Raw genomic sequence first — 23939 nt, forward strand, 5'->3', positions numbered from 1 at the left:
TTTTGAATCAACCAATCACATACCACACATTACTGATCGAAACCCTATCAAAAATTCCTTAAAATAATGCTGACCTTAAAAATATCTTTGTTTCGCCTAACGCGACCGACTAACTAAAACCACCCCCGACTTAAATTATTTTATTGCACTTTTCCGCGATCTTTTTATTTTATTTTGTGTGTCAACCTGAAATATATCACGAGAGTTATTTCCCTTTACTATGGCTATGGTTTGATTCATTATTGAAACTGGTTGATCAAGACGAAAGCGTCATAGGTGTCGCTTCTCAACAAAATGGTTGCAGACGAAAGCACGTCCATTCCCACGAAATGATTCTGCCTCTACGTCTGTGGGGCGTCGTTTTAAACATGACAAAGATATTTTCAATATCCGTTTTCGAGAAAAATGAAGGCACAATCGTTAAAAACGTGTTGAAGGGGTTTCACACTTAGAGTTCGTGGCAAATCGTGTGCGAGTCTCGGAGTCGTGCATCACGAAAAATCCCGATGTCATACTCATTGATTTGTTTGACAATAAAAAAAAGACGAATGTTTCCCCCCAGAAAATTATCAAGCTGTCAAATTAGCTCTTTAAAAAAAAATCTGAAAAAAAACCCCGACCTACCGACCCTTCTCCTCGATTGTGGGTCGGGTTTGGCGAAACAAAGATATTTTTAAGGTCAGCCTAATGATCAGCGGTTTTAATAATTAATTTTAAGAGAGAGATTCTTGAATTTGCTCACATGAAGGCCTGTGATTAACAACATGACAAGGGAGATAATAAAATTGCCAGATTATCTCAAAAGTAACCAACGCCTTTAAATTCCTTTGCTCACTGGGCAAATATATACAGAAATCCTAGCTCTCCAAGTTAGATTATTGCGAATCGGTGACAATATATCCATACATTAAGGATTAGTGACAATATATCCATAAATGTACATATGAATTTTTGAACACCTCAAATCAAAACCTGAAGAGCACAAGCAGACGGGCTAAGTGTACATCCGTATTCACAGCCACACGTATACAGAGAATTTAAAATGTTTTCTTAACATACATCTGAATATTCAAATTTCTAAATCTCTGACCAGAACTGCTTACTTCATTTATCATAATCGGCATGGAAACCAAACCAAATAGAGTGGAATGAAGATCGGAACGGATGAACACTCGAATGTGAGTGTCGTTTTAACTTGGAATATTTACAATTTCTCCTAGTATGATCAACTGTCATTTTGAATGGGTTCTTCAAATCCTTCGCTTTCTGTGACCAAGGCTCGTTCCAAGATGACTCTTCCTTCTTTGTATCTCTGATTTTCTTCCGTTGCAAACTCGTAAATCCATCCTAATTTAGAGTCACAGTTTTTACACGAGACATCACGAACCATGTGACGTCCGGTCAACATGACGCGATCTTGAACCTCGCTAAAATTCAGGTTTACAACTTTGTTGAATAGAAAGGCTCTTCCAGTTGCACCTTAAAAAATATAAATCAATATACATGTACATGTCATGAGTAAATTATTTCATGTGATACGAGAGCAAAATTTGGGGTACGGAATTGTGTTCTGCTCCTACATGTATACTGGGCTAATGTAGACAGGCATGTATACGCCAAGAAGTTTGCTATGAAGAAGATTTTACCCGGGCAGCGGCAATATGGCCTACTCTTATATCGATTTCCAACTTCCAAGGGATCTTAACCATGCACACCAATGTATACATAGGACTGCGGTTTTTCATATCCTCCGAACGACTAGACAGCTGTCCTTGTCAGGCCCTACGTCCTGCACCATTGGCAAGGGGAAACCACGTTGGAAAATCCCAATGAACTTTCTCAGCCAATGCAGGGATTGAACACGTGACCTCCAGGCTAGCAGGCCAGCGTCTTACCCACTTAGCCACCGTGGCTCCCTTATGTCCATGCAGCATGGGACATCTTTACACATTTTGGGCTCAGCAGCAGGTTGTCATCTATTTTCATGCCAGTTGAGGTGGAGATCAGACTATCCACCTGTATTAGCCCAGTCGGAGTAGCAAGCCGGGGTCTGCAAGAGATCATGCCAGATAGGGGGAATTATGCTGGGGATAAGGAGATCAGACTAGTTTGGGAAAAGATTAGGCTGCTTGGGAGATAATACCGGTTAAGGATATCATGCAGGTTAATGAACTATAACACATACTTATGGAAGAACAATTACTGATTTATTTAGGCGACATTTTGAAGAGTATTCTCTCAACGTTGCCTAAATAAATCAGTAATTGTTCTTCCATAAGTATGTGTCATAGTTTATTGCTCTATCCAGTTACTTAATGCCTCTTAAAGGTTATCATGCAGGTTGCGGAGATATTGGGCTTAACATCCACTCAACACAAACTAGATTATTTCAGGACTAGCATAAATGGGGGTTGGGACGGCCTAGTGGTCTAGAGTGCCGCGCTTCGACTTCTAGTCGGCTGGTCACCTCTGGCTTGCGGTTGTGGTTTCGATCCCTGGTGTGAACATTTGTAGCTGAGACATGGGGGCGCCTTCTAAACCTCGTTGGTTTACTCCAGGTACTCCGGTTTCCTCCCACAGGAGAGACTTCTGCGCGTGTACTAAGATAATCAAAATGAAAAATAAAGCTTTGTCTGCCATATCATATTCGGTGGAAGCGGACATTATACACTAAGAACAACAAAATCGCTTATGCAGTTGGAGGAAACTGGAGGACCAAGATAAAACTCACAAGACGAGCCAGGAGACCCTAATGGTTCTCTCGTTCAAACCATGCAACAGAACTCAATGACAGATCTAATACAACTCGGCAAGCTCCACCCACCACCCCGCTATATTTTAAATACATGTACCTGTGAATCTGGTGGATATCAACTCAGCTCTGTTGGTTAGAGGTGTGTCACAGCTGGCACATGAGAACAACCTTGTTCCACCAATATGATGTAAAAATACTCGACCCATTCTAATATCTGAAATGGAAACAATAAGACTCAATCATTCAACCTGATGAGAAAGAGAGAGAGAGAGGGAGAGAGATGTGGTTTACCTCCACTCAACACAAACTAGGTCATTTCAGGGCTATTATATGTTTCAAATTTATTTCAATAATTTGTTTGCGCGTAGGGGTCTTTAACAGTGGGAGGAAACCAACGGTCCCGGAGAAAACCCACAAGGTTGGACAGACGAACCTACTCCTTGTCACATACAACAGGGGAATCGAAATCACGCCAGTTGATTCGATGACAGACCTTTACGATACAGTGTGCACGCGCTAACTTTTCGGCCATCCAACCCTCCTCAACCTGAGAAACTTCTAACACATGACACAGCTGCTATATGTTATTGGCTAATACAAAGTCTCGTAAAGATATATTGAATGATGTATGAGGAATCCTCCACAGGACTAACAGATGGTGAATTTTTCAATATTCCTCCCTATCCTTCCTATGATGAAAAAGAACAAAGATCATCAATGATGTGGTCAAATTTATATTGCCTTTTAGCCAAATTTGTGCAAATTCCAACTTTATAGGGTTCTTTTACGTGCATGGCAATGTGTATACGGGACTTGGTTTTTGTCCCATTCGAACGACAAGATGTGTGCATAGTGGTTATTAGCGTACTGGTATATTCGCGACTAAGCCTCGCTTTCCCATTTTTAAACTAAATTTTCAAATGGCGAACCGTTCCAATCTAGTTAAAATTGCGAGTATCCGATGCCACCAAGAGTTGATTATGGTCTTGTTTTGTTAATAAATGTGTAATTAATAGTTTAAATAACATTTCAGGCCTAAAGAAAGACATGCAATAGGCAGATTTACCTCTTGCATAATGTATGTTTAAATATTTTCTTTTTAAGTTAGCCTGATATCAATAATATAGACCCATCATTAATTACTATTGTCCAATTAACAAATAATCCACAGCTACATGTATGGATTATTACCTAATAATATATACATGTACATGTAACCCATTACTTTACATACTGTATCATCTGTATAGTATTGCTTACTTACAGTAGTATGTTTATCCTACTTCAACTTGAAGAAGTGATTATCTTTTCCTGATTTGAGTAATGTTGATCTATTATCAAATACAACCCACAAAGGTGGAGATTTTTCAATAATACTATACACTCAAATCAGGGAAAGATAATCACTTCTTCAAGTTATAGTGTAATATTGACATAGCTTAAGGATTAATTATGATGAATGTCACTTTACGTCAGGTGTCAATATTGTAATCTATCAGAATTCAGATTTGTTATAATAATATACATGTAATGTAGCTACATGTATGTGTATAGGAAGTCAATGTCAATGTATCAAAATACATCGAACTGGTTTTTTTTTAAGGTTCGCTTCCACAATAGTGATATCACAGATGAGATCTGAGAAGCTAATTCTGCAATCTTGACATTTGCAGCCAAATATACCTATGGATTAGTTTAGTCACACATTAGTGCAAATTTCTTGATATGCATGTTATAAAAGAAATTTGGTAGTTGGAATTCAACAAAGAGTAGGCAAAAATACTGGTTAAAATTTCCCCCACAGCACACCAAAAGTGGGACGTTAATTAACCCTGAATCTCTTCCAGATATTAATAATTTTGACACACAATCCACTGATAGGGCGATTAATAAGGAAGAAAACTTAACTATTCATTTGATTTGGCAGCAACATTTTTATTTATTACTTAAAATGTAAATGATGTGTTTAAAGATCAGTGACTACTATAAGCTGCTTATATTTATGTAAAATTCATCAGCTTCAATCTCTTAGCAATCAATATAATGACTAATACACAACTGGTCATAATATATGTAACCTATGTCTATGATGATAATATAAATAACAAAAAAATTATTAACATGTACATACAGCCATCATTACTATTTTTAGATACCGTATGACCTACATAAAATAAAAACACACATACTCCCCTCTTCCCAGAAGAAGAATCTGTTAAAAACAGGACTTGAACAATTTTCAAATTTCTACTTTAGTTAACTGTTGAATAGAATGGTTGCCACAATAAGAAATATAAAACATTTCTTTAGAAATTCATGGCAGTGGATGAGGAAGGTAGCTAAAAATAGCACAGGCCTTGTTGATAAATTCCAGGACCAGGGCAGGAGGAAAGGTTACATGTATATATATTATATCTGCAGCAGCTTACATTTAAAAACACACCTGGTTGAAGGCCAACTAGTTTTCTTAAGTTGCCTTTTATTCATGGGTGAATGGGGCAGGTGTGTCGCTTATGAAATGCGGGTGTGTTCAATGATACGTCATTTGTTGATTTGCGGTTGCAGCCATGACAGTTCTGTTATGTGTACATTCAACAACATTCGTGTCTGACTCACTGACTCGATCATTCCACCTCAATAGCTAGCTAAAACCAATACCTCAATGAATATACTCACACTCAGTTAAATGCAATTTGCAATTCAGCAATCGGGCGACTGAATCTTTCAGAGAAACCCTGTAGTTTTTTGAACAAGCTGTCTGCTCTTCTCTCAGCTGTCGTGCTGAAAACCAAAACATTTAATGACGTAAGATGACACGTGGGCTGGGTCAACTCAGGTCAAATATCATGCGCAGTACTCTTATTGACATCACACTTCCGCTTACTCCATATTGGCATTGACAGAAGCAGGCGAGGCCGGTTTCTGGTGCTAGTTTGATTTGAAGATTTCGATAGCAGGTAACTCAGCGAGAAAACAAAATGAAGAGATGGTTAACGAATGATGATAGGCGTAAAAAGGAGCCGGAGGTTTACGCCAACGTGGCAGAGGGGCTGAAAAAAATTTACCGATCGAAGCTTCTGCCACTGGAGGAACAGTATAAATTCCATGATTTTCATTCACCGCAACTGGATGATCCCGACTTCGATGCCAAACCAATGATCCTTTTAATCGGACAATATTCAACAGGAAAAACAACTTTTATTAGATATCTTTTAGAACAAGAATTTCCAGGAATGAGGATTGGACCAGAGCCAACTACAGACAGATTTATCACAGTCATGCATGGGGATCAGGATGGAATTATTCCTGGAAATGCCCTGGTAGTGGATCCCAAAAAACAGTTTAAACCTATGTCAAAGTTTGGCAATGCCTTTCTAAATCGTTTTCAATGTTCGACAATGAACAATCCAGTTTTAAACAGTATTTCTATAATTGATACTCCAGGAATTTTATCTGGTGAGAAGCAGCGAGTTGATCGAGGGTATGATTTCGCTGGTGTCTTAGAATGGATGGCAGAACGTGTTGATCGCATAATTTTACTCTTTGATGCGCACAAACTTGACATTTCGGACGAGTTCCGTCGTGCAATAGACGCCATAAAAGGTTATGATGATAAAATTAGAATTGTCCTGAACAAAGCCGACATGGTTGACCATCAACAATTGATGAGAGTTTACGGGGCCCTGATGTGGTCCCTCGGGAAAGTAATCAATACTCCTGAAGTAGCTCGTGTATATTTGGGATCCTTTTGGGACCAACCTCTTCAACATGATTCAAATAGAAGACTTTTTGAATTAGAGGAACAAGATTTATTTAAAGATTTACAAAGTTTACCAAGAAATGCCACGCTGAGGAAACTGAATGATCTTATAAAAAGAGCGAGATTAGCTAAGGTATGTATTGAATCCGACCTTTGACCTAACCTCCCCCCATTTTTTACTGGGCCTACATGTACTTAGTTGTATATTATACAGGCCTTCATGTACCATTTTACTTTCACATACCCGGTACATGTACAAATGTGCAAGGCAATAGTAAGTGAAGTGCAGGGGGTCCGCACCACACACAGACAATTACCATGTACAAGACCAACCGATGGACAGGACACAATATACATGTACACAGACACCTCAAACAACAAGCGCATGTATCAGATCTCAAGTGAATGGATGCGCTGTACATGTATAGTCCAGGCCTGTAGTGATATGAAAAACAAATTTCCCAAATACTTGTGTAACTCTTGATCAGCTACATGTATGTGCTACAAGAAATCTCAAATGTAGGCATTGAAGGAAAACCTTTATAAAAAGATAAAACGCCCCCTTCCCCAAATTAAATAGCTTTATTATTTAGTTGTTTGTTTTTTTACTTACAATCATATATATACATGTACATGTACAAAAGAAAATTGTAGGACTCCTTCATACATGGATTCATGCATGGATTACTATGTTGACCCAGATTATCATAGAAGGTACATAATCATTGTCACCTTGCCACCATCGTAAAAATACCTTCTTTTTATCTCTTTTTTGGTTTTATAATATTCCGATTTGCATGAGAAAATACCTGTGATAAACTAATGTACCGTAAACAAAAGATAGTCATTGTAATTTTAACAGTATAGAATTTCAATGTTTCAATGTTTAATTGAAGTCTCCTAATCTTGAATAAAGATCTGAATAATTTAAACCGATACATGTACATGAATAAAGATTGATGATAAGTCTAAACTGTCAATTTTTGATGAGAATAGCTGTTGTAGAAGGAGTGTGGAGGGGAGGGAGGAAGGTTGGTGTATGCAAAGACTTAAGCCTTTACATATTAATCAATTTGGAATTTAGGTTTGTCTCGTGTCACATATCTAGCATTCCAGTACAATTGATGTAAATGAAAAAAAAAAAAAAGTTTAACAATGTAAGTGAACACATCCTAGATGTACATGTAGGGTGGTTTGCTAATAAAAATTGAATCTTACTTACAATGTTGCATCTCAAATGACGAACGACCAGAATGAATGGACACAGGCATTCACACAGCTAACAGTCGCCCAGTTAGACATTCATGTGACAATATTTTTATGGTACCATGTCCTGGTACAAGTATTATCATGTTCAATTAAGCCCCAAATATTATTTGTTTATTTTGGGGGTTGGATGGCCGAATGGTTGGCATTGTGCGCGCTCTATCATAAGGTCTGTCATTGAGTCAACTGGTGTGGTTTCGATTCCCTGGTTGTACATGACCAGGAGAAGGATAGCCTGTCTAACCTCGTGGGTTTTCACCAGATCCTCCGGTTTCCTCCCACTGCTAAAGACCCCTACGCGTAAGTGAATTATTAAAATAAAATTGAACCATGTGTTAGTCCCAAAATGACCTAGTTTGTGTTGAGTGGACATTCAACCCCTCTCTCTGTCTCTGTCTCTCTCTCTCTCTCTCTGTCTCTCATTTGTTTATTTCTATTTTTTCTGCTCCTGGACCGCCCTGCGGCAGGTGTTTTATAAATAACAAATACATGTACAAGCATACAAGCATATGGACCAACAACGGAACACAACTTCATTACAGCCAATTTAGAATTTTAACGTCCTATCAAAAAGTAAAGTCGTTAATCAAACATTTGACCACGGAACAAGCATGCAAATTTTCATGTCAATTTTAGGCCTAGTTACACTTAGGCCCTTTCAAAAAGTGTCACCTCACGGTTCACAATGAATTCAGGGGGAAATAACTGATGTATTATAGTTATCTCCCCTTCACAAAGACTGTAGAGTTATGGAACCTGATTTGTTTAATTAGGTAGAAGAATGATTTCATTTGGTTAGCCAGGTGTGAAGATTGAAAGTGTGGTTTATATACCATAGTTTGTGGTTATAGTAATAGGTTGAGGATGGTGACATTTTATCTTTGTTTACTTAACCACTATATACCTAGTTTACTAAGTAAATAATACAGTACTTTATTAGCCTTGCCTATCCAGACCTCACTGCTCATTGACCTTGTTATCAATAGTCTGGTTAAAGGAGACTAGCTACAATGTTAATCGACCAGTACTGATTTGTGATGTGTCTGGATGTAGTCAGCAACGTCATATATCACAGTATTCAACTTCATGATTTTCTTTTCAGTCGAATACAGACTAAGATATGATTAATCCATAAGGTCCATTCGCCTTTTTTTGGAAATTATCACGTTTTCCCAAACTTAAATGTATTGACTTGATGTGTCATTTACCAATATAGGAATAATCCCTTTAAAACTACAATATTGTGAAAGTCTAATCTCTAATACATGTAGGAATATCAGTCCAAAAATGATTAATTGAAATGTCATTGATCTACAGGTAGACATACATGTATCTACGCCCCTGTTTTTTATTGGTTGTCCAACTTCGTGGGTTTTCTTCGCGTCCTCCCGTTTCCTCCCATTGCTTGGGGGTTGGATGGCCGAATGGTTAGCACGTGCGTGCTGTATCATAAAGCCTGTCATTGAGTCAACTGGCGTGGTTTCGAATACCCGGTTGTACATGACAAGGAGTAGGGTCACCTGTCCAACCTCGTGGGTTTTCTCGGGTCCTCCGGTTTCCTCCCACTGCTAAAGACCACTATTGAAATAAAATTAAACCACATGTTAGTCCCAAAATGACCTAGTTTGTGTTGAGTGGACGTTAAACCCCATTTCTCTCTCTCTCTTTCCTCCCACTGCTAAAGACCCCTATGCGCAAGCTAATTATTGAAATAAAATTGACCTAGTTTGTGTCGAGTGGACGTTAAACCCCATTTCTCTTTCTCTCAAAGGCCTTTTTCAAGGTTGGCTGAGAGAGAGTGTTCATCAGGATTTTCCAGCCACATTTTACCTGCTGGGAAAAGTGAAAGTGTCTAGGCCTTCAAATTGGATGAGAACCTGAGGGCTCATGTATTCAGAAATGAAATGAAATGGGGTTTAACGTCCTACTATTCTGCTCCTAACCTGGGCTAATGAAGACGGGCATACGCCATACAGTGTGCTATGAGGGAAATTTTGCCAGGGCAGCGGCACTACGGCCTACTCTTATATCGAATTCCAACTGCCAAGGGATCTTTTACTTGCACGCCAATATGTACACGGGACCTCGGTTTTTCTTCCCACTCGAACGACTAGACAGCTGTCCTTGTCAGGCCCTCCGTCCTGCATCACTGACAAGGGGAAACCACACCGGAAAATCTGAATGAACTTTCTTGGCCAATACAGGGATCGAACACCCGACCTCCAGGCTAGCGAGCCAGCGTCTTACCCACTTAGCCATGTGATTCCCTCGTGTATTCTGTTGGTACATGTACGTGTAGATGTAGCATGTTAAAGCTCACCCACCCGTTAATATTGAAATTTAGGAGTATGGCCGTTCTGCTGTTGTCATGGCAAAATTCACCTCATATAACAACGCATGGGCTGCTGCAGAAATTATTGACAATACATGTATGTCGAACCCCATTTTATTTTAAACTCACAAATTGGTCCAAACATTTCTAAGCTAATGGATATAAAATGTGATAATACATTTTAAAGCTGGACATATGGTCGACACAAATGGAGAAATTTGTTAGAGAAATCTTGGGATTGAACTTTGATATTTAAAGTTGTTTATAATTATATTTTACTCTGTGACGCGGTGACATTTAATATATGCATTCATTGTTAAACATTCTTTGATAAATATACATATATGTACATGTACACATGTATTTGTAGCAATGAGACACAGAGTTGGTCATTTCGGGACTATATAAACATCTGTTTTCAGGTTATTTCAATAATTTGCTGCCGTATGGGTTTTTTTAGCTGTGGAAGGAAACTAGAGGACCTGGAGAAAACCCACAAGGCTAAGCAGGCGGCCCTGCATGTACTACATACATGTACTTGTCAAGCAGGGAATCGAAACCTCACCAATTGATTCAATGACAGACCTTATGATGTAGCCCACATGCCTTAAACTATGGTCCTGTTTTATAAGGTCCATGGTTAAACATTTGCATTGGTAGTAATAGTTTAAATATACATGTTCCATGCACTGCGTCAATACAGTTTGAGTGGATAGAACCATGATAGATTTTGTCATGCACAATCCCCATTTTTGCGTTAGTATTTAAGGTTTGTGTACTATAAGATCATAAGATTTATTTAAAATAGGGGTTATGTATATGTACTATAGGATATTCTTTATAATGATGTACTATAGGGAATATACCGTAAGAGGTATTTTATATTAAAGGGTTGTGTACAGTACTAGCATCTATAGGGTATATAAGGTTTATTTAATATAGGGGTTATGTACATGTACATTACTATAGGATATTCTTTATAATTATGTACTATAGGATGTACATGTATTTTATATTTAGTTGTTACATGTACATGCATGTGCACAGAACTGGCATCTACATGTATAGGGAATATACCGTAAGAGGTATTTTATATTAAAGGGTCGTGTACAGTACTAGCATCTATAGGGTACATGTATATGAGATTGATTTAAACATACAGTATGCAAGAACTAAATCTGTCTATTGCAGGTCTTTCTTTAGGCCTGAAATGTTATCTAAATTATTAATTAGACATTAACTTATCCAGACCATAATCAACTCTTGATGTCATTGCTAGCCTGCGATATTTACTGGATTGGAATCCAATCTGCTGCCCAAAAAATGGATAATCAAGACTATTTTTTTTTTATTGCACCGACTTTAGTAACGATGATCGAGGCTAGGCCTAAAATTCAATCGTTAAATTCTCGGTTCAGAGTGGATCAATTTAACTGAAATTTTTAGATAGTTCCCTTTACATTATCTAGTTTTTAACTATAATTATACTGCGATCTGCCAGTTCTTTATCTAATCTCCAATAATGTATCTTTAATATTTAAGGGTTGTGTACAGTTCTAGCATCTCTAGTTTCATTTCTATCCCCTGACACATTGAACTATAAATAGACCAATTATTTATTTTGTAATGATATACGATGTATGTACTCAGGAAGAATGTGATTGACTATATAGCCATGTTGTAGATTTTCTCACCTTCAAGCTGAATACTGATACATTGTATGATGTGTTATATATATTGTTTACGAATAAAAGTCAACGATAAATTGAGCAAAATTGAACTCCTGATAAATCCCATGCGTGTTATTTCTTTTGACCTTGCACAGAAAATGTCTGTGAAATAATGAGATGAAGTATCGTTACTAGGGGTTCCGCCCAAGTATTCATTACCTGAGTTTGCCAACCATTTATAAAAATATTTACACAATATAGTAATTTTCAAATATTCTTCCAAATTTGTCTGTGGTTGTCAGGTAAAAATGTCTGCCCGAGTCTGTATTGCTAGTCTAGTGTGCAGCAGAACAGTAGGACATTAAATTTTATTTCATTTCATTTCAATCCCTGCATTGCCCAAGAAAGTTCATCGGGATTTTCCGACGTGGTTTCATCTTGTCAGTGGTGCAGGACATAGGGCCTGACAAGGACAGCTGTCTAGTCGATCGGATGGGACAAAAAACCAAGGTTCTGTGTATACATTGGCATGTATGTAAAAGATCCCTTGGCAGTTGGAATTCGATATAAGAGTAGGACGTTAAAAGCCCATTTCATTTTTCCTGGTAAAGTAAGGGGTGGTGGTGGATGGCCGTATGGTTAGCATGTGCGCTCTGTATCAAAAGGTCTGTCATTGAGTCAACTGGCGTGGTTTTGATTCCTCAGATGGATGTGACAAGGAGTAGGGTCGTCTGTCCAACCTCGGTTTCCTCCCACTGCTAAAGACCCCTACGCGCAAGCGAATTATTGAAATAAAATTAAACCATGTTAGTCCGGAAATGACCTAGTAATGACCTAGTTTATATCGAGTAGACCTTAAATCCCATCTCTCTCTCTCTCTCTCTCTCTTAGGTAAGGTAAGGGCTTTGCTAAGATGTATAGTCAGGAGATCTCAACATAATTTTAGCATGGTGTAAAATGTTTTAAATTATTTTAACTAAAAGCCTACAGTATTATCAAACAAAATATCATCTTATATGAATGATAAAAAGGATAAAGTTATCGTCTGATTTCCAAGATATTGATAATATAAGAATTGTGCAAGTCAGGTAAAAATCTGTTTACTCAACATGCTGTTATTTATATAGATGCCAAGAAACTGTTAGATATGCTTCAATGATAAATATACCTCTAGCTCACTGAACTTAATGGACAAAAGCCAAGTTAGTTTTGGTTCTAAGAGATCTTTTCCTATTTAATTAGAGGCAAAAATATCTACTAAAAATTCTTTTGAAGATAGGATACATGTATGTATACATGTATATAGCTACTTTCTGTATGTGGGGGTGGGGAGGAGGTGTTGTTGAGTTGTCTTAACGAGAAAGTTCCTGCTTGGTTTTCCTTTATTGGTTCCGAAGAACAAAACCTTTATTGATTCCGAAGAACAAAAGGTCTGGCATGGAAAACTGTCTTAATACAGACAAAACAACAAAGTGCAGCACATTTGAGAGATCGAAATAAGGTTTTGCCGTAATGCCACTGCCAAGACAAAATTTTCCTCACAGCACACTGCATGCCATATGCCAGTCTGTTTGACTGGTTGGCGTCATACTTGAGGCAGAATATGCTTTCTCTTTCTTAAACATCTGATGCCACTTCTCAACAGAGAGAGAGAAATAAATGGAGTTTAACGTCCACTCGACACAAACTAGGTCATTTGGGGACTAACATATGGTTCAATTTTATTTCAATAATTCACTTGCACGTAGGGGTCTTTAGCAGTGGGAGGAAGCCAGAGAACCAGGAGAAAACCTGCGAGGATGGACAGGCGACCCTACTCCTTGTCACGTACAACCGGGAAATCAAAACCACGCCAGCTGACTCAATGACAGACCTTATGATAAAACACGCACGTGCTAACCATCAGGCCTGGAAATAACAGTTTTAGATGTACCTGACAAAATATCAGGCACTGATGAAATAGTACCTGACATTTTCAACTTAGTGAGTCGGACATGTATTATTAATATTAATATCAATAAAAAAGACAAATCAGTGCCGGACAAAATGACAGGCACCAGAGGTTTTGTGCCTGACAAAGCTTGAATTTGTGCCTATCATTGTCAGTCACAGGTGCATTATTTCCATTTTTGCTAACCATTCAGCCATTAACCCCCATCTCTTCTCAACAGATACAACAAAATTATTGTTGTGCGTTTGTATGAAAAAAAATTTCTCTCTCTCTCTCTTTTGTTTACATGTTATGTAGATTGACATTAGCTTTTGGACATGAGTTTATTATAGTGAGAATAAAACCTAGGCTTCACGTATGATATATAGGAGTGTACTTATAAATTGTTTAATGTTTTTATCTGAGGCATGTAGAGTGAAGTATATATATAAATCTATGTAGCTGTTTATTACCTATATAATATCTGTGTACCAGAACTAGATACTCACATATTTTGTGCTAAGTTGTGTTAATATTTAGGTCTGGTTTGTATGAGACTATATGCATATTTTTATCTCATTTAGTGGCTTAGTGTTTAGAAGGTAGCTAAATGACTCTAACAGATCTCTTTTACCAACTGTGCTACTTTTATTACCTCAGTCTTTGACGCCTACTACCTTTTTGACTGCACTCATATCAATTACAAAGGAGACTGGATAACCAGGTGGCAACATCTCATAATCTAATGTATGACTGGGTAACAGAAAAAAACTCTTTTGCTGAGTGCCAAAAGTATGTAAGACTGGGTGATTCTGTCTATTTTTCTCTTCATGTTTTGGGCTTTTACCAAGCAAATGATATAGGTGGAATTTCTTGCTAGTATCTCGACTGCAGGTCTTAATGACTGTAGAGGCAGGGTTTGTGATTTCGTTTGGTGGTTGGCAAGGTTTGAACAGTAGCAGGACAAACAAATAGTGTAGATAATGAACTGAATTTGATGTGTAGGAAGACAGAAATATTTATGTTAAAGAATTAATTGAGGAGTGATTGTTCGTAGCAAAAAGTTTAAAATGAAGAAGTGGTTGCAACGTAATAAAGTTCCAAAGGAACCTCAGTATGCATCGGTTATTCAAGGAGTAAAAGAACTGTACAACAAGCGTCTTCGTCCGCTCGAAGATTTGTATAATTTTAAGGATTTTCATTCTCCGCCTCTAGACAATGCCGATTTCGATGCCAAGCCAATGGTCCTGCTGCTCGGACAGAAGTCTGTAGGCAAGACAACTTTTATTCGTTATCTCTTAGAACAGGATTATCCAGGCATGCGGATTGGTCCGGAACCAACCACTGATCGATTCATTGCGATTATGAAAGGTGACGTTGAAGATGTTGCGCCCGGGAATGCTGCAGTCGCAGATAAAAACCATCAATATCAACCACTAACCAAATTTGGTAATGCCTTCCTCAATAGATTTCAAATTGCTACGATGAAGAACATTGTTCTGGATAAAATCACTTTCTTGGACACGCCTGGAGTCCTCTCTGGAGAAAAGCAACGTCGCGATCGTGGTTACGATTTTTGTCAAGTTGTAGATTGGTTAGGTGAACGTGTGGATCGAATTATTTTGTTATTTGATGCTCACAAACTTGATATTTCGGATGAATTTGCGGATGTTATCAACACGATTAAGAAATATGACGATAAAATACGAATTGTTCTAAATAAAGCCGATGAAGTGACTGATCAGGAATTGGTTCGAGTTTACGGTGCACTAATGTGGGCTCTGGGAAAAGTGATGAATTTCACTGAGGTACCCCGTGTGTACATGGGATCTTTCTGGGATCAGCCATTACAGCGAGAAACCAATCGTGCTTTTTTCGAGGCAGAAGAAATGGATTTATTTAAAGATCTACAGAGATTACCCAGTCATTCAGCTCTGAGAAAATTGAATGATTTGGTCAAAAGAGCTCGATTAGCCAAGGTAATTAATTGAGATTTGCTGTTATAACACCATTGGTCCAACATCTGAGTCAACTGGTTTGGTGTCGATTCTCAGGTTGTATGTGACAGGGAGTAGGGTTGCCTATCCTGTCCGACCTCGTCGGTTTTCTCCAGGTCCACCGGTTTCCTCCCAGTGCTAAAGATTCCACGTGCAAGCGAATTATTGAAATAAAATTGAACCATGTTAGTCCCGAAATGACCTAGTTTGTGTCGAGTGTACATTAAACCCCATTTCTCTCTCTCTCTCTCTCCCGATATCCGAGTTTTGTTAGTCTTTGGAGGTAAATTCTGCCATAATTTTTAGGTGTTCTTTAAAATAGGAAGTGATGTAATGGTGAAGTCAATGACATTTTTGCACTAAATCTAAACCCAGTAAAAGTATTTAGACAAAAAAAAAGACCTGATCAGTTTAAAATTAAATTTGATTTCGAAGTGATAATCATCGTGTTGTTTGTATTGGATGAAATAATGGATGGTTGATTCTTTATCTTTAAGTTAATTATCATAGACTATCTTCAAATTAATTAAAGAAATCTTTCGTCTGGTAGGCTAATTATCTTTATATTAACTATCTTAAGTATATCAGTGTGGGCTAATTACATTCCAATTAATTATATTCCAATTAATTATATTCCAATTAAAGAAATATAGTGATACATGTAGGCGAATTATCTTCCAATTAGTTAAGGATACTTTCCCACGTACAAACTGTGTGATATGATGATATAGTTGGACTAAAAACATATTCAAAATAATTAATCTATCAAAAATTTGCTTCAAATCCCTCTCAAAACTTTGTCTTTTTCGGGAGATGCCTCAAGCTACATGTATAAATGAATTGTTGTTAGAAGCCATGTTTGTCACCGAACTACATTGAGGGAGGGTCCATTTTTCAGAATGTATTTTTCATTACTTACTGTCCATTTACCATACATGTACATATTGAGGACTAAGTAAATTCTTAATTATTTTCTCTCAACTTTTGTACGTTGACACCCCTCAATGTTCCTAAAACTGCTTACCATTTGATCCAGAAATAACATCAGCTCCCTCAATCAAGCTAGCGCACAATAAGCTGGCAGACATTGTCGGGTTGCCAGTTCAGTGATACCCTGACATTTTTGCCCAGTGCTTGCCCTGTGGGTGTTTTTCAGATACAGTATGTGTCTAGTAAGATTGGCCGTCTATACTTTGCATATATACCAAATTTGGAATTAACCACCCGATAAATATGTTCGGAACAATGTATATATTTTAAGGACTATTTATGTGCATGTAGGCTAACTATCTTCAAATTAATTAAATGAAGTATATATACATATACATGTAGGTAGGCTAACACTTATTTGTGGTTTGTTATGTCTGTATTTTGCCAGACAGTTCTCCTCCTTTGTCTATGGGATGAGCTACGGTATCTTAATCTCTCAAATAATCCAGTAGTTTCATCAGGTATTCTCGAAAATCTTATACAGTTACATGTACCTAATGTCGTATAAAACATTGTTGATAAGCTTGTTGACAAATACCTTTTGTCATTTGAATATTTACTTGTCAGTCAGTTTTGACACCTACGACATATTTTTCAAGTGTTGACATCTTACTAAAGGTGAATATCTTACTAATGTGTGAAATGTTAAAATATAAATAAAATGACATTTAAAAATCTTGCAGGGGAAAATTTTTATTTGTTTCTTATATAGCTTATAGATAGAAGCTAATACACTGTGTACAAAGAGCAAGATGGGGTTTAACCTACTCTTGACCCAGATTAGGTGATTTCAGGACTAACAGTAACATTGGTTAATTTTATTTCAAAGAGTCGCTTGCATGTACATGTAGGGTCTTTATAGCTGTCGGAGTAAACTGGAAGACCCTGAGAAAACCCACAAGGGCAACCCTAATCCTTGTCATGTCTTGTGGGGCGTTCAAAACCAAACTACACAGACCTTATGATCTAAAGTGCACTTATTAAGCCATTGATCTGCATGTAAGGACTGTGGATCCTTATATATTGTTTAGTTTTATTGGCATTCATCCACAGTCTTCGACATTGCAAACACGATTCATTGGTAAATTTAAATCAACATTGATGTGAAAAGATGGGCTTCTGGTATCCAATATTTTAGACACAATAAAAATTTTAAACTTGGCACACGAATCGCATGCCAGAATGCTTGCGAGCACCAATTGTAATGAACGACTTGATCAACAAGGCTAAACATATCCCACTAGGAAAGATTACCAGAGTAGACTGGAATAACCAGAAACAAAAGACTGTTCAATTTGCACTCTTGGCGTTCTTCGCTGAACATAACTGATTAGAAATTACAGTAAAAACAGAAACGTTTGAATGTACATGTACAAAATTTCTCTGTTGGTTAATTTTGTATTGCGGACAGAAGGCAAACCACCATTACTGTTGCAAGTCAATGTTAAGCAAAATAATACAAGTACACTCATTGCTTTCTATAATTAGAACTGTTGTTTTAGTTTTAAAATAGTAGCCTAAATTTTGATCTTATTATAATATCATTAATGAAAGGAAACCGGGTGTGACATTAACATCATGACGTCATCCTGTCTGAAAAGAACTAGGCCTTTGTGTTGTTAATGTGACAATGTGCCTATTCTAACCTAATGGGTCTTCTCCTGATTCTCCAGTTTCCTTAAACAGCTCCATACAAGTATCTTCTTAATAAAATGACCAAGTTTGTTTAGGGTAGACATTAAACTTCATTTTATTCTCTCTATCCCAACAAAGCCTCCCCCACAACCTATAGCAATGAGGTATATTATTATTATATTACATTTTGTATGAGTATCCATTTATGTGTAAGTTTTACGATGTTATCAGGACTAGTTGTGTAAGTTTTAAGATGTTATCAGGACTAGTTGTGTAAATTTTGTGATGTAATAAGGGCTAGTTGTGTAAGTTTTGCGATCTTATAAGCAGGGCTTGCCACGAGCAAATTGGAGGCGAGTAGATGACTACTCACGCAAATATAGACTTGCGCGAGTGAGACGAGTACATGTATTTACTCACGCAGAATGATGTGCGTGAGAAGCCATTTCCCTTTGCCGTCGTTGGCGTGCTGAGGGGATTCGGGTAAAGCTTAGAAAGGTAAAAGAACAGGCAAAACAATTTCAATCACATCAATTTGCAGAAAAGATGCGGGATCGAAAGAATTGCTATAGAAACGACAACATCCGCTCAATTTTTGATTATCCAGACACGGCAAAGGACATCCGCTTAAAAACCGCCTGGCAGTACGCGTCTCAAAGTATTTTTAGTAACAACAGGTGGCACTGGAAAGACACGCCGCGTGCGCACTAGTGCATCAATATGAAGGCATATAAATTGTTTACGGCTTTTTTTATTATGATATTCCATTATTTCTGATTAAATTATTTTTTATATTTGCGCGAGTAATCACTCACGTAAATTTGGTTTTATGCAAGCGTAGTGTGGGCGCGAGTAATTACTCGCGTCTCGTGGCAAGCCCTGTATAAGGGCTAGTTGTGTAAGTTTTGCAATGTTATAAGGGCTATATACATGTACTAGTCGTGTAAATTTTGCGATGTTATAAGGGCTAGTTGTGTAAGTAAGGACTAGGCCCCTTGTTCACATAGCATTCTCAGACTTAATAATTTACTCAAAATTGTTTGACTTATTTTAACAAAAATATAGCCCTTTAAAAAACTTCTGTAGTTTTAATGTATCAATTACATCTTTAAGAAACTGTTTAGTGAAAACATTTATGTTTCTGGATCAAAGAAATTTCTCATGAATAGTGATTGAAAATTGAGTAAATTCTGAAGTAAAGTCAAAGAATGCTTTGTTAACTCAGAGCCTAATGTGTCCTAGTAGGCGAGAGAGGTGTACAATATGACATGTATTTATGTTATTCAGTTATTTATATTACTTCCTGTCTTTAACATACAGATCTTTATTCACTTCTTCCTTATTCAAATACCAGAGAATATATGACAAACCTGTTTATACAAAATGGCAGGTTTATCAACCATTTCACTATAAATAATGTATTATCCATCTCAAGAATAATCACATGTTATTTAGTTTTTCAAAAGTGCATTATATAATATTTTGTCTAACATACTATGAACTTGTACAGTAAGATGTTATAATTCCAGTCATTATGGTAGAATATTTTGACTAAACATGTAAATTCGTTACCTCGCCCTTGCATCACATTATCGTCTTTGAAGAAATTTTTAAACAAGTTATAACTGAGAGCTAAATACTATTTATGTAGACATTGTTTTGTTATGTGCTACAAGCACAGTTTTTGTGCATTTTTTTTAGCGCTATAGAAGTCATCATTTATTATTATTATATAATTCTGTATGTATGGTAGAATATTATTTTATCTAACATACATGTATTACAGAGCTCAGATGTACAGCATGAGAGAGATAGATGTGGTTTAACATCCACTCGACACAAACTAGGTTATTTCGAGACTAACACATGGTTAAGTTTTATTTCAACAATTCGCTTGGGCGTAGGGATCTTAAGCAGTGGGAGGAAACCGAAGGACCCGGAGAAAACCCATGAGGTTGGACAGGCGATCCATCCTACTCTTTGCCATGTACAACCAGGGAATCAAAATACATTCTAGCCATTTATCCTGATACTACCAATATATGTCTTTGTAGCTAAGGAGGGACTTATGGAAGATTAGTTTTTTTTCAAACTAAATAAGTTGCCTGGGGAGCACGGTGGCTAAGTGGGTGAGACGCGGGCTCGCTAGCCTGGAGGTTGGGTGTTCGATCCTTGCATTGGCCGAGAAAGTTCATCCAGATTTTCTGGCGTGGTTCTCCCTTGTCAGTGATGCAGGACGGAGGGTCTGACAAGGACAGCTGTCTAGTCATTTGGATGAGACGAAAAAACAAGGTTCCGTGTACACATTGGCGTGCACTTAAAAGGTCCCTTGACAATTGGAATTCAATATACGAGTAGGCCGTAGTGCTGCTGTCCGGGCAAAATTTCTCTCATAGCACACTGTATGGCGTATGCCCGTCTTCATAAGCCAAGTTCGGCGGAGCAAAACAGTAGGACGTTAAACCCCATTTTATTTCATTTCATTTCATTTCAAATAAGTTGCCTCATTAAATAAAGTTATTATTATTATTATTATGATAAAATATTTCACTAACATAGTATAGAGGTGTACATGTATATATAGAGGTATACAATTTGCAAGTTCTTATTCCAGGTATTCAATGCTTGCTAGGTATTTTATAGTGTTAAATAGACCCCGCAGGTTCACCTGTGTCACGCCTTTGTATTCTTTGGACCTTAACCAAAGTCAGGTAGGAAATTGATAATGCCAGTCTATCATTTACTGAATAGTTTCTGAGTCTTTTTCTAAAAATAAATAATTCACAGGGTTATATGTTCGACTCCTAAGTGCAAACAAGTTTTTTTTCTGTCTCCTCAGATTACTGTTAGGTTATAGTATACTCTACATACAAACACCTGGCATCACATACACAACTTATATCTACACATGATAATTCCTTCTCTTTATATTAAAGGAGAAGTTCCACATATATTTTATAATCCACTCTTTATATTAAAGGAGAAGTTCCAGATATATTTTATAATTCACTCTTTATATTAGAGGGGAAATTCCAGATATATTTTATAATCCACATATGTGTGGCGGCATAGGAAAACCCTTCACATTAGGAAGACAGTATGTATCTTTGTGCTAAAAAATATTTACAATATTTTGGTGTTTTAGTTACTGTGTCTTCGAAACTTGAAGGGGGTTTAAATGTAGAGAAATTCGATTTCCTCGTGGGCGCCGCCATCTTGAACAATTTGTAAACAATGGAATACAACTAGTGTTAACGTATTTCGGTAAATAACTGACTTCTTTTTATTGAAAAGGTTATAAAACTCGATCAAAATCAATTAAATAGATGTTTTTTTTGTAGAATTTAGTCTTGATTGCACCTTATAGTGAGAAATCTACTCAAAACAGGACGTATAAGTCGAATAATTGAGACAAGGGAATGGACTTGTTTGTTTGATGCGCGTGGGAACTATTTCTTTTGTATTGTACTGCTCATTGCAGGCTTTATAATGATATGTGTGAGTGTGCAAAAAGGCAACTTTATAAAGACACCGACGAAATAGGCCGACATTGTTATGGCACTGGCACCGTTCTGCAAGTCTCAAACAGTTCAGAATTATTTCAAAATCTATGTATTTAAAATCATTTTTCTGTTTCACAACTTTGTAGGAACATAGATAAATGTTTAATAAATGTAAATATGTCAAGAACGGAAAATTGACCTATATATTGTTTGCCATTGTATTTTGGCATATATCTCGGATTGAGCCAGCGCGACAACCGACGGGTTTTCCTGTGCCGCCACACATATATTAAAGGAGACGTTTCAGATATATTTTATAATCCACTCTTTATATTAAAGGAGAAGTTGCAGATATATTTTATACTGTATATTAACGCTATGGGCAGATGAGCGTATTTTTTCGCCTGATTGCGACGATTGAAATTTGGCCGATGACGAGCGGGCACATTGGCTTATGAAAATGGTTCACTCGACACGATACACATGTACGCTGGATGCAGGCAGATGAGCGGATATACTGACGAACTGATGCCGGCGTAAAATATTCGGCCGAAAATATAGATCTAACAAGCTTTATAGTACTGGCGATCAGAAGCGTCGTCGCTGTGAACGGGCACACAGGCGATTTTTAAGAGATTTTAAAAATAGGTGCGATCGGGCGAAAAAATACACTTGTCTACCCTATGTACATGTAGTATAAGGATATGCACCAGATATATTTCCCTCTCCAGATAATTTCTTCTCATTCTATTAAAATGAAATGGGGTTTATATCAACAAGAATACTGAAGAAAGTTATAGAAGTAGGATGTTTCATTTGTTTTAAGATGGGTTACCTTCCTGTTATATTTCTCTACATTTTATAGGTTGGCGCGTGCACGTTGTATCATAAGGTCTGTCATTGAGTCAAATGGCGTGATTTCCATTCCCTGCTTGTACGTGACAAGGAGTAGAGTTGTCTGTCCAACCGCGTGGGTTTCTCCAGATCCTCCGGTTTCCTCAAACTGCTAAAGACCCCTACGCATAAGCGTATAAAAGAAATAAAATTGAACCATGTGTTAGTCCAGAAATGACCTGGTTTGTGTCAAGTAGACATTAAATCCCATTTCTCTCTTTGTGTACATTTTATAATTATATTCTGGTGATACGATATGTAATTGCTATGACAATCAGATAATATCTAGCATAACTTGATCAAGTAGATAGGTTTGTTCAACAGTTTTCTGTATTGATTGATCAGGAATGTAGATAAGCTGGTACAGATGTTTCATACAATGTTGTTACATGTGCCTTTCGTATTTACATGATGTAGTCATTATTTAATAGAAAATAATTTAATGTGATGTCAAATAGATGCCATGTGTACAGATATAGTTAAAGATCCCTTGGCAGTTGAAAAGGAAAGCATGGCTATAGTTGTATGGATGGGATGAACAAGAAAATTAAGAATTTGAAATAAAATGGAATGAAATGAAATGGGGTTTAACGTCCTACTGTTCTGCTCCTATACTGGGCTAATGAAGACGGGCATACATGTATGCCATACAGTGTGCTATGAGGGAAATTTTGCCCGGGCAGCGGCGCTACGGCCTACTCTTATATCGAATTCCAACTACCAAGGGATCTTTTACGTGCCTTCCAATGTTTACACGGGACCTCAGTTTTTTATCTCATCCGAAGGACTAGACAGCTGTCCTTGTCAGGCCCTCCGTTCTGCACCACTGACAAGGGGAAACCACGTCAGAAAATCTGGATGAACTTTCTCGGCTAATGCAGGGATCGAACACCCGACCTCCAGGCTAGCGAGCCAGCGTCTTAACCACCTAACCACCGTGGCTCCCAAAGAATTTGAATAGGCACAAAACTAAATGTTCTGTATATTTAACCAGATACATTTTGACAACCCACAGATAATACATAGTGGAGGGTTGGATGGCGGAATGGTTAGCGTGTGTGTGCTGTATCATAATTTCTGTCATTAATTCAACTGGTGTATGTGACAAGGAGTAGGGTCGCATGTCCAATCTCATGGGTTTTCTCTGGGTCCTCCAGTTTCCTCCCACTGCTATAAAGACCCCTATGCATGAGCAAATTATTGAAAT

General features: G+C 37.4%; 1 protein-coding gene and 1 long non-coding RNA gene across 3 annotated transcripts in view; one reads left to right on the forward strand and one right to left on the reverse strand.

The window, feature by feature from the left end:
• Nucleotides 1–1456: 1456 nt before the first annotated feature.
• LOC126820633 (uncharacterized) lies at nucleotides 1457–5561 on the reverse strand. Its single transcript, XR_007680034.2, has 3 exons — nucleotides 5432–5561; nucleotides 2853–2969; nucleotides 1457–1479 (listed from the first exon to the last, which is right to left on the reverse strand). It is a non-coding gene; the product is annotated as an uncharacterized LOC126820633 (long non-coding RNA).
• A 56-nt stretch (nucleotides 5562–5617) lies between these two features.
• The window catches only part of LOC126820608 (EH domain-containing protein 3), a 34339-nt gene continuing 16017 nt past the window's right edge, over nucleotides 5618–23939 (forward strand). Inside the window, exon 1 of one of the 2 annotated variants that reach the window (XM_050548681.1) lies at nucleotides 5618–6648. In XM_050548681.1, coding sequence (XP_050404638.1) covers nucleotides 5734–6648 — 915 coding nt within the window. In that variant the 5' untranslated portion in view covers nucleotides 5618–5733. Of the gene's footprint in view, nucleotides 6649–14550; nucleotides 15693–23939 lie in introns of those variants that run through there. The other variant, XM_050548682.2, reaches the window with a different exon arrangement.

This window comes from Patella vulgata, chromosome 5, assembly GCF_932274485.2.
Source record: "Patella vulgata chromosome 5, xgPatVulg1.2, whole genome shotgun sequence".
In the NCBI taxonomy this organism is placed as follows: Eukaryota; Metazoa; Mollusca; class Gastropoda; family Patellidae; genus Patella; species Patella vulgata.